General features: G+C 37.2%; 2 protein-coding genes across 2 annotated transcripts in view; both read right to left on the reverse strand.

The window, feature by feature from the left end:
- The window catches only part of slc35g1 (solute carrier family 35 member G1), an 8,449-nt gene extending 5,957 nt beyond the window's left edge, over positions 1-2,492 (reverse strand). Inside the window, exons 1-2 of the mRNA XM_005747372.1 lie at positions 2,041-2,492; positions 473-653 (exon numbers count right to left, since the gene is read on the reverse strand). Of these exons, the coding sequence (XP_005747429.1) occupies positions 473-653; positions 2,041-2,356 (497 nt within the window). The 5' untranslated portion in view covers positions 2,357-2,492. The remainder of the gene's footprint in view (positions 1-472; positions 654-2,040) is intronic.
- A 681-nt stretch (positions 2,493-3,173) lies between these two features.
- The window catches only part of lgi1b (leucine-rich, glioma inactivated 1b), a 15,736-nt gene continuing 1,881 nt past the window's right edge, over positions 3,174-17,028 (reverse strand). Inside the window, exons 3-10 of the mRNA XM_005747373.1 lie at positions 15,675-15,746; positions 15,098-15,169; positions 9,785-9,856; positions 8,796-8,965; positions 8,531-8,695; positions 7,157-7,377; positions 5,887-6,133; positions 3,174-4,905 (exon numbers count right to left, since the gene is read on the reverse strand). Coding sequence (XP_005747430.1) covers positions 4,556-4,905; positions 5,887-6,133; positions 7,157-7,377; positions 8,531-8,695; positions 8,796-8,965; positions 9,785-9,856; positions 15,098-15,169; positions 15,675-15,746 — 1,369 coding nt within the window. The 3' untranslated portion in view covers positions 3,174-4,555. The remainder of the gene's footprint in view (positions 4,906-5,886; positions 6,134-7,156; positions 7,378-8,530; positions 8,696-8,795; positions 8,966-9,784; positions 9,857-15,097; positions 15,170-15,674; positions 15,747-17,028) is intronic.

Raw genomic sequence — 17,028 nt, forward strand, 5'->3', positions numbered from 1 at the left:
TGTTTGATTATATTTTGTTTGCCTGTTGGTATATTAGTCTATGTATGTGTAAAAATTACACCTCAAGTGGTTTGTTTAATATACTTGACTATACTTAAGCTCCGATTATGAAATGGGGAGTTAATTTTAGGTGGCTATATAACTTGATGTGGGAGTATTATTGAAAAACCTTTCCCACACTGAATTTAAATGCACATTTTTCCATCAACAACAGTGAGGGGAATAAAACAAATCTCTAACAATATTTTGTAAACCTCATGTTTGGACCGTGAAGTCAGTAAATCTGGTTAAAGGCGATAAAATGACAGATAAATTACAGGTGAGGATATGCGCCATCTCTTTGACTGTATCCTATTATAATCTGCTCAAACCAAAAAGATTGTTGGTTTGAAAATGTACAAACAAATACTGGCCTTAATTATTTCATATAGCATACAGCGTGTGTAAATCTTAAACCAGCTATTGTGCTTACTTGTGATAGATGATTACTGGTGCGACAAACAGCATCTGAAAGAAGCATCGTATGGCACTGATCTCTATAGCATGAATTCCCTCTATAGTTTTCACCAAGAGGGTGATGATGGAGAAGAAAACTGTGGACAGGAAAGCATAGAACAAGCCAAGACCTGGGCATCTATTTGGTTTCTCTGGGCCTGTGGAAAAAGAGAAAAGAAGGCATTAGTTTAAGTAAGTCTTAAGACAAAAGAATGTAAGAGAAGGGCCATGAGAGGAAAATCACTTACATTTTTAATTATAAAAATGTATTATGTTGTTCCTAATACAGCACTCCATATTGGATGGCGAAGTGAGGAGCAGAATATGTTATTGAACCCCATGTGGCCTGGGTAATTCAGCTGCAAAGATCACAAACAAAAGATATGCCAAATTGTGGGCTGTGGTGTTTGCAAACCCTGACTGTGAAACAACTGATACGTGTGCAGGGATAGACTTTCAGCCCGAGGTTAAACAAGTATTTTTATTTGTACTCACCAGTCCGTTTGCTTTCCAAACTTTGTACCAAGCCACAGGCGAGGAAGAAGATTGACAATGTTTAGTCACAGTAAAGCAGTACTGTAAGACTTGTTGTCATAGAATCATTTTATGTTAGGAATTTTCTTTGATTTTAACTACATAATAGTTTAATTACATACTTTAAGTCAACCTCTGTAGAAACTTAAGTGTACAGCTGGACCAGATGGGAGTTCAATTTTATACCCTGTGCTGTTCTACCCTAGCAATTATGCATCAAATACAAAAGTAACCAAAAAGTAATAAACTAAAACTGGTATGTAAAGGTCCTGAGGAAATGTCTTACTTCCTTGTCAATTTCTAATATAAACCCCCTTCTTCCTTGTACAGGATTATACCAGAGGGAAGACAGGACCAAGCCCTATACAAGTTAAACTAGTTTTAGAAAATTGACATCAGCAGCCATATGTATAAACCACCTCCTGTTTAAAAATAGGCACGTTTTTGGTTAGTTTTTTTTCTTTTGGAAAAGTGCACAGTCATGCATCCGTTTTATAGCACGATGGAAAATGTTAAGCTGGCTTATGAAACAACTGAGCCACCAGCTTCACCAGTCAACTAAGTTCACTACTGGGCAGAATCACTGTAAGGGGAACATTTTTCTTAATCATATTTTAAGTATAATTTGGTGTACAACTTTATTTAACATTACCGTTTTATTCTGAAATAAATAACATACAATGAAAATGGGCTGTTTTAACGGATGTTTTATTATCAAATACCCCCCCCCTCCCCCCAAAAAAAGATGTTATAAGTTTATATAAAAATTGCGCGTAATCCAATTTGACTGTATTACAGTTTATAGGATAATAGCATGCACGTGATATCGCCGCTATCACCGATACGTGACGTTGAACGATTGTATAACGTGGTGCTACGCAGGAAGTCACTGTTTGTGTATTAGTATATTATTTATTCACACGACGGAGTTTATCTGCAGGAGAAAGTCGTAAAAACGGGGGATGCTGACTACTTTATGCTAACTGTAAGTGCGTGCGCGTGCGCTTCTACCTTCTGGGGATGGGGACTTGTTTCTGACGCAAAACGCCGGTGGGCACGACGTTTTCTCCTCGCCGCTGCTTTCCAGTGAATTTCCTCTCGCGCTCTCCAGTTGCTCATCATCATCATCTTCTTCTTCATCATACTCGCACGAAGCTCGGCCCTTGCTCCGCAGATGAATCCTCTCTGGTGCCCGGTCGTTTGTGCCGGGCTCTTGTCGGTCGTAGGCGCTGTTTTTGTCATGGCTGTCATCTTTGTAAAACGCCACCGTAACGTCGTCCTCTACGGATAAAGCCCGCTCGTGCGTGCAGTGGTTACAGTCTGCCATGCTAAGATGCGACGGCTGAGCGGTAGCATGCCTCAGTGAGAGTACCGCGCGACTTCCCCGGTGTCCTGAGTGACTGAGAAGACGAGGTTAATGAGTAATCTTATCTCAGGGGGCAGGTTGCTAACGACTGTGCGGTGTTCAGTTTAGCCACAGGGGGGCAGAAGTGGACTCAAACCAAGTCTCCTACCTAGGCAACTAAAATGTTCCTAAAAGTCCATGCCCATTTCATACACTTACATTTTTGATTAAAGAAGTTCTGCATACTGGTGAACTAACCATTACAGAAATATAGATTTTGTCATTTCCGATACTGTTATTGTAATGGCAGCTGTGGCATAAACCGTGCAATGGTTGGCGATCTCTCTCTCCACACAAGCAAAAGTTTACAAGTTCTATTTGTTTGTATGTCTGTATTTATTTTATTACTTGCATCCTCGAACAGAAAAATGAGTTTTAGTGTTTGTCATTCATTTCTGAATGTGAGCCTAGTTCACAATAATAATGAGATTTCAGGATTTTATTTATTTAGCTTGAATTAATTTTGACAGTATTTTTTTTTTATCAAGAAACACATTTTACTCAGTAATAGATTGGTATCCTTGTGAAAACAGTAATGTTAAATCCTTTATTCCCACCACCATGTGGTGCCCCAATACAGTTTTCACCTCAGGACTGGATGCCACTGTGGTTAAAAAAAAAAGGAACACTTTTTTATTATCAAGTGAAGAGAATCAGCTGAATACAAATCAAATCATAAAGACTAAATTCATTCAGTTTGTAAGTATAATTGAACAAAAAACAATACGAGAAGTTGCTTGCTGATTTAGTATTTTATTACCACTGTACATAAAATAAAATGCGAAAAGAAGGCAAAGGGACATGTAATATCCTCTATCCTTACTCAACTAGATAAAAGTGACACAAGTAAGTCTACAGCAGAAGTATCACGTTACACCAAATCTTATCACTATATCTACACCAAAAAAAGAAGCATCGAGTGTGGTCCCCTCTACATACAAAAGTAACATAATTTACACAATATTGTAAAAACGTAAACATTATTTTTTTTGGCAAATTGTTCTCAGTGAAGTTTTTAATTGTCATCAAACTTCTTTTGTGTCAGAATAAGAGGCGCACGTGAAAGCATAGGTAGTATGTGCGGCACAGTGGTTGGCTTTTCGTTGCAGAGTAAAGACAACAATGGCTTTGTCAACGGGGGAGAAAAGGGGTAAGGTTGCAGTGAAAGAGAAAGGGCTGGGTGACACAGTGGGATGCTTCTAGCGAGGCATTCATCAGAAATCGACGCCATGAGTGTGTTGCGCACACAGTCTTGTTCAACTGAGAGCAGAGAGGAAGCAGTTCTTTTTTTTTTTAACTCAGTTTCTCACAGTGTTTAGCAGATTTGTCGTTCCATTTATTGAAGTGAAATAATTACAAGCTGCCAACTAGCTGCCATGGAAAAGACACGGTTCTCAGCAAGTAGTCCAATTTTTACCTGCATTTGGTTGACAGTAGTATTATTATGAAGCTCAGGTCTCAAATACTGACAAAATGCTTTATTGCTAAGTACAGCACTACATCTATAATCATAGATTTAAAGGTGAAAAGGGGGTTTTGTACATTTGTCAGATTGTCTGTTTTCTGTAAGGTATCTGTCAAGCCTGTCAGTTGAATGGCTCATGTGACAGGATGAATGAGACTAACCTACACAAGCAAATAAATCAAGTACTTAAACACAACACACCTATTAGTATTGTAGGTTAATGTCCCATAGTCTATAATGTATTTTCCATTATAGACCCCATTTCCAAAAACAAAAACAACAACAACAAAACATGAATGGTAATCAGCACTATCAAAATCCTATAGGAGAAACAAAACTGTATGTAGATTAATAGCAAACTCATGTGTGAATGTCTTCTGCCTTTGGAGTTGAATAATAGACAAAGAAGATCACTGACTTCACAACTTTAAATGGAAAATAAGGCATTTCCAAATATTAAGGGATTGAGATATAAATACAGGACTTGCAGACCACTGCAGCTGATCACAAAATATTTATAAGTTTAGCTACAAACTAATCTACAGGGATTTTGACAAATCTCTCTTTTTGTTTGAGCAAAGGTGGAAATTGTTGATTGATTAAAATGGGACTGACGAGAGCGACAATCTCGGGGAAAAGGCATTTAGACGATGGGCCTAATTGCTCAGATCGATCATGAGGTGCTCGTATATCTGAGTTTTTCCCTTGAAGCTGGATGCCAGTAGGAACACCCGGTCGTCAATGGAAACCAGAGAAAATCCCCGAGGCGCCTGGATATTCAGCTCCTGAGATGGGACAAACTGGCCCCTCTTGGTGTCCCATTGGTAGACCTGCGTCAGTGAGTAATCGCTGCCCAAGATGGCATACTGCCAGTTGCCGGTGGAGACGGGCTGGAACACCATAGAGCCACGGGAAGGAAATGTCTGGACCTCTTTGAACATGGCACCGTCCCAGCGCATCACCTTGGAGTCCCCGATGAATCTTGTCAAGCATATAAACAGATCACCTTTGAAAAGGACAAAGATTTCAAGAGGCCGTTTAGTTTAGACATTCAGCCACTAAATGCGGATCTGACACAGGAAAGCTCACAAAAAAACAGATTATGTAATCCCAAATATAATTCATTGTTTGCTACAAATATTTATTCAGCTGTGGGAGACATTTCGAGCTACATTATTCATGCACATTCACTCATTTTATATTCACACATTGTGTGCTGTGATCTTGAGTCGTGTCTTCCCTGTCTGCTCACATAGCAGAGTTGGGCTGATCTCAGCCTTATGCACTGTTTTGGGAGAAAGAAGAAGTGGATGCAGATGTTACTCTGGGAATGGTGCTATTTGTTTTTGATGACAGATAAAGCTTTCTCTCAGTTTTTCTTTCAGCCCTAACTAGGCTAGCTGTTATGGCAAACCCATAATATTCTCATAATATTATGTATACACCCCAGATTGCCTGTTTCGAGAAGGCTGAGAGTGCCTCCTGGTAGGCAGAGCGCCTGGTGTACCACATTTCTCTCTGCTGGGAGGTCTAAGGTGAGGGAGAAACCATAAAGTTGGAATTACAAATTAATTCCCTGTCATTTGTCTTTGGAGACCTGTGTCCAGTACGCATACGGAAGCTGTTGTAAACCTCGAAAGAAAACTGCTTTCCTTGAACTAACTTTTCCCTGACATCAGCTAATAGCTACTAATAGGTAACCTGTTAATACGAGAGAGAAACCCCCACCCCACACTATCATAATGTTTTACAGTCTGATTTGTGTGCAGGTTTTATGGCAGTGACATTGCCTCTTATCGCCTTCAAAATAAATGCCGACGATATGCAGCGGGAAAATAAAGAGTAATAAATCAAGTCTAAGTCATAAATGTTTTTATTAACCACACTTAAAAAAAAAGTTGAGTCCAATATTAAGCATGTGGTGCACTAAACTTAATGGATGCAACTAGAAGTTTGCACAGTGTCCTTTTGCTTGCATGGATCTCACCTTGAACTCGGAAGTGTTTGATGGAGAAGACGTCCTCCATGTCCGGTATGTCAGTCCTGCGGTCAAACTTTTTCTGGCTCCTGTTCCACTGGTACACGACAGGCCTCTGGGAGCTACTTGACAAAATCAGGTGGGGTTTGTTGGAGATCTCTAGATATTCTACATCTGTATCCCTGTACCAAGGGTGGAGTGACTGGTGGGAATAAAATCCATTGCCGTTCCATTTGTACACCGTTGTGGAGCCCGCCTACAGGAAGAACATGTACAAAACATCAGCTCAAGCCAACTACATTCAAAACCTGAACGAGCATTTTAATTAAGTACTCAATAGTGATTTACAGTTGAAAACAATTATAGCTCAACATGAAAAAAAAATTGGGCGACAAACTTCAAATTTTGCATGAAGCCAAACACCAGAGTGTGGTGGTGTGTCTGTGCTTGTGTGCCTGAGTTGTCCCCAAGCATATGTGAGAGCATATGTGAACATTTGGCAATACAAGCTAATCAGCAGGAGCAGACACAGACCGACATGCTGCAGAGAAGGACGCCCGGGGAAGGACTGGCTGACGTGGTGGGAAGAGTAGATTAGAGGATATTTATTCATACAGGGGCTGGATGCAGTAATAAGGACATGTCTACAGTATTGTTGTTGTTTTTAAGTCAAGTCAAAATTGATATCTGTTTGCACATTTTAACAACCCCAGCTGACCAAAGTACTGTACAAGTTATATAGAATATACAGTATATACAATGATGGCTAAATCAACAATAACTATGCACTAAAAATCAAATAAAAGAAGTAAATAACACTGTGTTTGCACACTAAAAGCCAGGATACTCTGCTCAACTAGATTTGAAAGCAAGCGAGAACAAATAGATTTTAAAAGGTGTTTTAAAATGATTGAGGGACGTGGCAGTTCTTAAGTAAAAAGGTAAGTTGTTCCAAAGATTAGGAGCCACCACTGAAAAGGCCCTAACGCCTCTGCTTTGAAGCCTGATTCTAGGAGCCTGATTCTAGGAGTTCAAGAGCCGCTGGTTCAAAGCCCTCTGTGCTCCAGTAGGACTGTAGGGTTTCAAAAGTTCTGTTAAGTAAGGGAGTGCTAACCCACTGAGACTTTAAAAATCAAGTAATGCAATTTTAAATTGAACCCTGAAATAGATTCATTTAAAAAATAAACCGTCACTAGCGAAATGCAAATTTATGCCACCTGCCATGAAATACTTTGTTGATTTTGAGTGACAGTGAAAGAAAACAGAAAAGAGGCCCAACCTTAGAGCTGTCAGCGATGACAAAGAAAGACTCTCCGTCGATCATGAAGGTCTCGATGTCGTTGGGTTTGCGAATTTTTAAGATGTCAATGTCCTGGATCTTGATGAACTTGCTGGCGGAGGTATCATGTTTGTAAATGTGTGAGCCCCCAAACAACTGGGCCACAATGACAAAGAGGTGGTTCTCAATTAGCATGGGCTTGCAGACGACAGTTGAGGTGCCTAAAGAGTAAAAGAGAGAACAAAATACACATTCAGTACATGCACAGAACCCAAGCAACTGTTTGTACTAGAATGTGAGAACAATTAGGCTCACTAACCTTTTTTTCATCCAATAAAGAGTGTCTAACTACAAATACTACATGAAACCCGTAGTTCCTTTTTTCAAGTACATCTACAGTATCTAAACCTTATCAAAACCATTTAATGACGTAATGGTTAAAGTAAACCTCTGTGACTGATAAAAATATTATGTGCATCACTGTTGGCAAAGATCTGACTGTTAGTTCTTCAGGGTTCTTATATATAGTTTGCCCAAGGATCTCAAAATGGTCTTAAAGTCTTCAGAAGAGCCTTCGTCGGCTAAATGTGAGGTGTTTAGAGTTGATTAATGGAAAAAGAAGATAAAAGGAAACCATAGACACATAAATTTGTATTTCAGAATTTCACCTATTCACCTTTCTAGACAACTTTCCTTTCTTTTACCTTGAGCAGTTATTATAATAAAACAATGTGGGAAGACTAGGGAGGAAAGGTCTTTTTGGTGGAACTTCTAACATTTGACAGGCATCTGGATCTTATAATATTGAATTAAAAGGGGCAAGTCATTGGTTAAATTTGTCTGTTTGCGACCGGGATTCCTTAAAAATATATAAGCAGATGTACATGAAAGTGGAATTTAACCACATTTTGAAGAGATTACAATTAGAATTGGATCCAGGAATTTTTGGAAGTGTTCTTTACCATGATGAGAGGCCTTCACCAATAAATTGGAAGTGATCATCTCGATGTTCTCAAGAAAATAGCACAAAGTAGTGCTAGGATCTGATATCTTTCTACATCCAGGCACTCCATTTATGCCTGGATGCAGAGGACATTTTCTGCATTAGCGGGTATGCTGTGTCAAACATCTCTTATTATACTGCTGGCTTAAACGGGTAATTATTTTGAATGGGAACTAGTAATTACATCAATCAGATATATACTCAACTGCAGTCACCTGAAAAAATGTATTGTGAAGTTCTACAGGGAAGCCAACTCTGACTGAGACCAATATAATCCATACAGGGTTTCTTATACATTTACATACTACACATTGAGGTCATTCCAGGTGAGAATATTTACACATTCTCGTATTGACTTGAGAAAAACTCACTTTCAATGGTGTCATATGTTCTGAAGGTCATCTCCACGTGATCCCATTCTAAGAAGCTGCATGTCCCAGCAAAAGGCTGGGCAAACACGACATACTGTTCATTACCAAGAGTGAAGGCATCCACCGAAATGGACTCAAACTTCAGTGACTGATAGGTGGCAAACTCTGAAAGGTGGGACATAACAATTAAATAGACATGAGAGAAAGACGCTGAAGCAGTCGCTTTAGCTTCTGTGATACAAGGAGATGTGCAAGAGGAAGGTACCTGCTGCGATGCAGTCAAAAGAGTGAGGCAGCAGGTCGTTGATCTTCTTCCCCTGGTGAATGGGTGGGCCACTGCAGTAGATTTGGTCTAGAGTGGCATTGGTGTGGTGCATCCACTCCACCAACCACTTGAGCTTGCAGTCACAGATCAAATTGTTGCCTCGCAGATCCCTACATGAATGGATCACAAGTAAAATACAGTTCAATTTTCTTTATACAGTTTCCTCAAGGTGCTTTACATTGTAAGGTTAAGACCCTCCAATAACACAAACAAAACCCCAACAACCAGATGGGATCAATCAGCAATCAGTGGGAAGGAAAACTCCACAGAACCAGAACCTGCCATGACAATCAAGTAAAACACTAACGTTACAACATGAAATCGTTAATATTTATTCTTTATTTCTTGCTTTCTTTATTCTTTTTAAAACTTACAGGCCTCTTATTTCCAAGAACTGTTCAGTTTGCTAAACCACAGCACATGTCCCATCTCCTGGGTAGTCTCTGCTTATCACACACTCTCAGTTTGAATAGCTATTAAGCTTGAATGTGGAGTCTAGTGAATCTAGAGACACAGGAATTAATCTATCTGATTGTGTCAGTGTGACCTAAGCCAGTATCTAGTTCTTTTGTTGTGTAATTGACTTGCTGACCATTTACCCTGACATTGTAGCATCTTAACCCAGCCTTTCCTTTCTCTAGAATTCTCAACCGCAGTATGTAATAGCTTCCTCTATAATGATTTACTTTCTCAGACTATTCTCTCATTTTCCTTCTTGCACAGTTATTGTTTCTTTCTTTGAAAAGAAGGAGAAATACTAATATAGATTTAGTAACTACTTATGTTTTTCAAACTGTGTGAAAAGGACTAAACATACAGCATATAAATAGTAATCAAACACAAATACAATGAACCCTTGATGACCATATTAGTAATAACTAAAGTGTATATTTGCATTGTGAGGATGGATTAAGGAAAAACAGACTCACACTTTGGTCAAAGCATCCATGCCCTTAAAAACATCTTTGGGCAGTGTCTCAAGGTTGTTGTAAGCCAGACTCCTAATCAGCAAAAAGGAAAAAAATAATAAACAAAGTGATTACATTAGATGTAGAGTGCAACTCTTCTGACATATCCATTTCCCTTAATGTATTTTTCATTGGTTGGTGGAACAGAATGACTTGAGAAACAGAATAAAACCAAGGACATTACAGACAAATAAACATGTCACAAAACCTGACTACTTCTAGATTCCTCTCATGACATGTAACAGGTGCTTGAAATGGAAGGCAGTAAAAAACACATAAACGAATTAAGATGCAATATGTTTACTTTACTGTACTATTTGTCCCAGATGTGGGATTTTTCTTTTGATACAGCAGTTTGTTTGTTTTTTAAATGTAAAAATTTAAATTAAAAAAGAGCAATCACACCGATCTGTCCTTCACATACCTGAATTGTGCGTTACTGTTCTGTGTATTTTGTTCTGTTAACACTGGTCACACTTGTGTTCAATTTATTTCAAATCTTCTAAAAATATACAGGAGTTCATTTAGCAAAGAAAAGAAAAAAAGTACTATACAAAATAAAACAAAATACATTTCAATATTGCTTCACCTGTTCTGATTCACTTACATATTAAAAAGGAATGGGAAGAAGTGCACACTTATTTAATCCCGCCTCCTCGCCATAAGTTATCAGTTAATATTTATTTAGCTTCCTTACTGATACAAACCGCAGTAATAACAATGAAAATATTTCTAATATAACGTATATGACACATACAGTACAAATTATCAGAGCATTATGTTTATGTAGCTCTATAAGCCTCCACACAACAAAGCCAATACTTCCAGTTTTGAAAAGTTAATTATACAAATATAAAATCATATCTTTATAACTATCTTTGAACTGCTTTATGTTCACACTCAAATTGTTCCACAGTTTCACTCCATGCATAGAAAAACAAAAACTTGTTGTTTTTTTGTTCCTGGTATTACACAAACTCATAGCTTTCAAGAAGAAATCCATTAAATTATAGCTTCCTTGTCTCAAAAAAACAAAAAGAAAAAACATGTATTGAATGTCACCTGGTAGTTCTGAACTGCTTTTTTTTTTTTTTTGAAGAATAAAAAGAGAATCTAATGTACTTTTATAGTCATTGCCCCAGACCTCTGCACAACAGCTTATAGAATATGGAGTGATACAGTCTAATGCCTCCTTTGTCTTGTTCAGTATTGCAATGTTTCTTAATACTTTGGAATGAATATATCTTATCTGTGCTCTCTAATTAAGTATCTCATCTATTATTACCCCAAGAAATCTATTATATTGACTCTTTCAAAATGAACACCATTTATTTGAGTTTTTACATTTATACTTAATCTGCTCTTTCCAAAGAACAGTTTTATTAGGTAGTTTTATTCAAATGTAACAGTAATTTGTTTTTAATCATGCCCAAGCTTTAATTTAATTATTTCATTAGTTACCTCATCAAATAAATGCAGCAGATCCTCACCAGTGCAGAAAATGTTTATATCATCAGGAACAGTACCATTTTAACACTCTGGACACTTCACACATGTCATTGATAAATTAAAGAATCTAGGGCCCAAAACTGACCCCTGGGGTACACCACAGGCAATGTCCATGCATTCAGAGCAACAACCATTTAATTTCACAAACTGCTTCCTGTCTCTTAAATAACTCCCAACCCAATTTAAAACTACCCCCCGACACTATAATGATACAGTTTTCTTACTAATATATCCCGATCTATTGTGTCAAATGCTTAAATCTATGAATTATCCAGCCACATATTGCTTTTTGTCTATAGAATTTGTGATGTATTCTATTGAATCTAATAGTGCCAGTGATGTTGATCTGCTTGATCTGAGCCCTCAGGCTCTCGGTGAGCAGTTTATGTTTATCTATATGTTTTTCCAGTCGATTGTTAAACAGTTTTTCAAGATTTTCTAAGAATTGAAATAGTAAAGAAACAGGCCTGTAGTTTTTGAAATGGTGTTTGTTGTCAGATTTGTATAAAAGTTTATCTCTTGCTATTTTCATTCTGTCTGAAAATATACCAGTTTGAAATGATAAATTCCAAATTAAATCTTAAAATAGCCTTAAGAGCTTTCTTAACTACTGACTTATCAATATCATTAAAATCCAAGGATTTCTTATTTTTTACATGTTTTAACCATTTCCAAAACAACAGCTACATGGACCATTGAATAATGATTTCTGTCTATCAAGGTATCCAGTTTTTCCTCTGTTATCCCAGGTTCAGTGATGGTGTAGACCTACGTTATACAACGCTGGTCAGCATTTCTCATATTCTTTTAATATTATTTTTATATACTCATGTTTTCTATTATATTGCATTATTGGACAGTTTGTATTATACAGTAATGTAAATAATCTAAGGAATTCATCATACTTACTTGGCATCTTGTTTTTGATATATTTCACCTGTTTCTGTTTCATGAAATCGTTTTTAGAAGCATTTATTGAGTTCTCTGTTCTGAATCGTGTGTACTTTTTTTCTGTCCATATTTTTAATCTTGTAATTCCTATCACAGACTGTAAAAACAGGAAGATGGTCACTGATGTCATTAATCAGAAGTGCGCTTACTGTCTTATTTTCAGTGTCATTTGTAAAAATGTTGTCTATGAGAGTGGCTCAATGTGATGTGATTCTAGTAGATCTGGTTACTTTAGGGACCAGGTTCATGCAGTACATTGTGTTAATAAAGTATATATGTGAATTCATAACCCTTCAGTTCAAAGTCCATTCCTTTATCCATGTTAATACAAGTTTCAGATATGGTAATGACACTGAATTGATGTAAAAACTGGTTTAGATAATCCTTGTTATTAATAAAATTTGTATATAGACTTCTGCAGCTAAACTAGATAATTGACCATCTCACCCCAGCCCCCTGGTTGTACTGTTGATTTGTATAGTAGCAGCAGTTGTTATTGATAGAAGAGAAGAAGTTGCCTGGGTCTATTTCATATTCCAAGTTCTGTGTTAATTAAATGTTTTGACTTCAAGTTGATCATGTTCTGCACGTATGTATCTGACTGATGCAGTTGTTTTTTTTCCCCCAGATGTAGCCGAGTTGTTCCTTTCAGAGTATGTCATAAGTGAGTGTGTGGTTGTTTGTTACCTTGTATATAGTCTAGCTTCTCCGGTGCTGTCAAATGCAGGGTATTTTTTTGGCCAACAGTACAAAAAAACCTCCAACAAAAACAAACCCTGGAGCTAGAGACTGAACTTCAAAACACAGAGAGAGATGTGAATGAAATGAAATGTTGGCGTAATCCATGAACACTGCATTATTTATATGAAAGTTGGTTCTCCAAGGAAGAGAGACCTTTTAACTTTACAGTTTATGCAAGAATGCACTAAGCAAACACATGAGGTTAGAGCAGAGTGGAAAGGATTCCAATATAACTCCTTGCAGATGCCCTTTAATAATGTATTTACTGTGTGTGATGCTCTTAAAGTGTCCTCTGATACTGCATGTGGAATCAGCGTTTGTTTACTTTTTTCTAGAAGGGAACCGAAAAAGGGCATCTTCACTGACATGCTATGGCACTTTTTGAGTCATGTTAGCAATATAAAAAAAATCTTAGCTGACAGTTTTAGCGCTTCATATTTTATTGCATACATTGTTATTGGAAAATGATTTAATTCTAGAGCAGTGATCCCCTACTGGAGCTTGGATCTGACCTTCCCTTTGCAGTGAATTATCTTGCCTACAGGAAAACTCCATTTGTAAAGTTATAACTTTGACAAAAGCAATTAAACTCGTTACCTAGATAATTATTCTTATATAGACAAGGTTTTATTATGTTGCTTTGATCAGAATATCTGTTGGTCTACAGTACCACACCATGGATTTGTTAACTCTGGCCTGATTCAGGTATTACTGTTTTTGAAGAGGGCGGGTGGACAATGTATCCTCTGTTTGATTTGTTTAAGTTTATTCATGTGTCTGAGTTTCCCAATTGTTATTCCCTGTTGTATTTTTCTATTCATTTTTCTGATGTCTTGTCTTTAGTTTTACTTCCCCTCTTGTCTCACTGTTATTGATTGTCTTTCTTTTTCTTCCCCCAGCTGTTTGCACTCCCCTGATTACCTTCACGTGTATAAATAGTCCTGCCTTTCCACTCAGTCTTTGTTGCAGTATCTGTTTACCTTTCTTGCATGTTTGCTGCCTGTTTTGTAGAAGTTTGGTAAAACTTGATTCTTAATTCTTCATCCATAGCACATTGAAGTGGATTCACTTTCAGTGTAAATCTTTTTAAAAACCATTTGCTTGTGATTTCTTGTAGATCAAACTATTTTCTATACTTTGCTGATGTTGGGATAAATGTTTTAATCTCTCCTATTTGACTTTTATTCCTCTTCATAACAATATATAGTTTAAAAGATGGTGGTGATCATAAGGATGATGAAGGGATGACAAGGAAGACCAATATGCTAAAATCTTGTTTGCCCTGTGCTGCATGATGTTAAAGGGAAAACATGTTGGAGAGTCACAGAGTGATAGGTCACCCGGTTTAAGGTTACAGCACAGTTATATTTAACTTGACCGATAAGTCACTCGCGCTCTCACCTACCTTTAGTTCTGGCAGGCTTTGAGGTGACATTGTCACCGTGTTTAGAAAAAACACTGTTAAGAATGTGTTAGCATATTTCGTATAGTTTTGTTCTACAGGACAGAATAGTGGTTTTATAAATTGTCTAGGCAGATTTTGAGCAGTTGTGTCCAATATTCACACAAATAGCTTCTTTTTTTGGTTTTAGAAAAATCAAACTTTGACAAAATCAAGTCTATTTTACTGTCTAAAATATATGAACAGCTTATCTGCAATGAAACATCCAGACCTGCCCTTCTGCAACCTGATCCAGCTGATGTCTTCAGTCACCTTGAGAAATGATTACTGGCAGCAGCGCTTTTGCCTACCTTTTCATTCCAGACAGTGACAAAGTGAAACGGGGACAGAAAAGGCAAACTGATGGAGGGTATGTCAGGATACCTCGAAAAATAATGTTCAGTTACTTTTTACCTCAGATTACTCGAAAAGTGAAACAGACGTGTGAAAGGGACAATGCAGATGTTAATGTGAAGAAAGGAAAAAGCCACAAGTTCTAAGAAAATAGAAAGGAACAAACGAGAGATGGGACTATTACCTGGACAGGGATTAAGGAGAAGATAAGTAAAGACTGGAGGAAGAAAGAGGATAACAAGAACTGAGTTAACGTTTTTTCAAACCAAAATACTTACAGATGTACTAGAGCTTTCAGGCCCCGGAAAGCATACGGGGATATTTCAGCAATTTTGTTGTTTTCAATAAATCTGTGAATGAGAAGCAGAATGAATGAGAGTAAGTCATGAAATCCTACACACAATGAATACTGACATCTATTGTGGTCCTGTAAGAAGATGAGATGTTTACTGCAATCAGGCTATGAAGAGTTTTACATGATCGCTAAGGCTAGTAAAACACTAACATGTCAAAGTAAATTATACTGTAAACGCATTCAAAATGCAAACAAGTGTTTTCAGCCATTTAACTAGCTGTGGTTGTAGTTGGATGGAGCACCCAAACAGGGAACATTAGTGTAAACATGCTTATGGGGAAAGCCTCATCGTTCAGATAGATTTATATGCCATCATGTAACCAAGCATGCACTACAGTAAGGTTTTGAGTGCAATATTTCCGCACAGGTTCACATAGTGTTGTTATTAATCAGCATGTGCCTCATATTTGTTTAATACAAAAAATATGCAATTATGATACAGTGTTTCATACAACAGCACGCAAATGTTTTCTGCACATGAATTAAATACAGTTACTTACAGGTATTCAAGATGTGGTAAACCTTGAAATGCATCCTCATCAATCAGGTCAAATGAGTTTGCTGTGAACAATCTGTGAAGGAAAAACAAACCAAAAAAGACATAGATAGATAGATAGATAGATAGATAGATAGATAGATAGATAGATAGATAGATAGATAGATAGATAGCTCTCATAAGAATAACATCAAAATTTGATATCACTTTTCTGCATTCATACTTCAATAGATTTTTGACAACACCGCTGGCTGAAATGCAATAATATGACATTATATGAGATAATATTTCTCATAAGAAATGGCAAATATGACAGTCTTTTACAGACAGTTTCAAACACTCACTGTTGCACCTCTCTCCTGACCTCCTCCATACATGAATAGAGATGAATGAAACATTTCAAATTTAGATTCATCACTCCGTAACACGGATCGCTGCGGTTTTTCAGTTCATTTCTTGTGTAATTTGGCATACCTGAATCTTTTTCTGTTTCCCTATGAAATGCTCTTGACAGCCATGACATTTCTGATGAGGCTTCAGTGAACAGTAGACGGATCAACTGAAGGGCCAGATGCATTTTTCAGGTTCTGTCAGATCTTGGCACACTGTGCAGTGTGTCCTTTACAAAGTGTGTCCACAGGAAACAAATTATGCACCTTTGTGGCAGGCTAGTATAACAGTGCCTAAAAATGAAATTTAAAAGTAGCTCAACAACAAAAGAAACATTCCTCTGAAAAGGGTCAGGTAGAATGACTGGAATGAAAATGAGTGAAAAAGCAGCCAATCTCCAACGTAAACTTTTGAAAGGTCTTCGGAAAGCCTGGAAAACTGTTGATGAAGACCACTTTAAAAATTATAAAGATATTATATAGATCAAGTCTGGTTCTTTGGAAGCAAAATATAAAGGATGGAAGCGTTTAGACTAATTTGAAAATTTGAAAATTTGAAATTTGAAAATTTGAAAATTTGAAAATTTGAAAATTTGAAAATTTGAAATTTGAATTTGAAATTTAATGCAAATTGCCATATTTAAAGCAACTGTACATAGATTTTTCTTAACAGCTGGGTGTTTGTGTTTCACAACTTAACTGAGATGAACTTCAACAAGATATTGATTTGTGTGGGCTGTGCACAATAAGAAAAGGTCATGGATGTTTACGTAATGTCAATGGCAGTAAGTCTATTGCAAAAAGCAGAGAAATTGGATGGGGGACTGGGATACTGTAATAGACAACACTCATTCACCACTTCTACCCACTGTGTATGTGGTCAATGAATGACTCAGATTAAACAGAGAAACAACCACTCACTCGTACATATTTCTCATAAGAAATGGCAAAGAATCAAGATTCTTCCCC

Source organism: Pundamilia nyererei, unplaced genomic scaffold (assembly GCF_000239375.1).
Source record: "Pundamilia nyererei isolate P.nyererei 1_Seehausen unplaced genomic scaffold, PunNye1.0 scaffold00196, whole genome shotgun sequence".
Taxonomy (NCBI): domain Eukaryota; kingdom Metazoa; phylum Chordata; class Actinopteri; order Cichliformes; family Cichlidae; genus Pundamilia; species Pundamilia nyererei.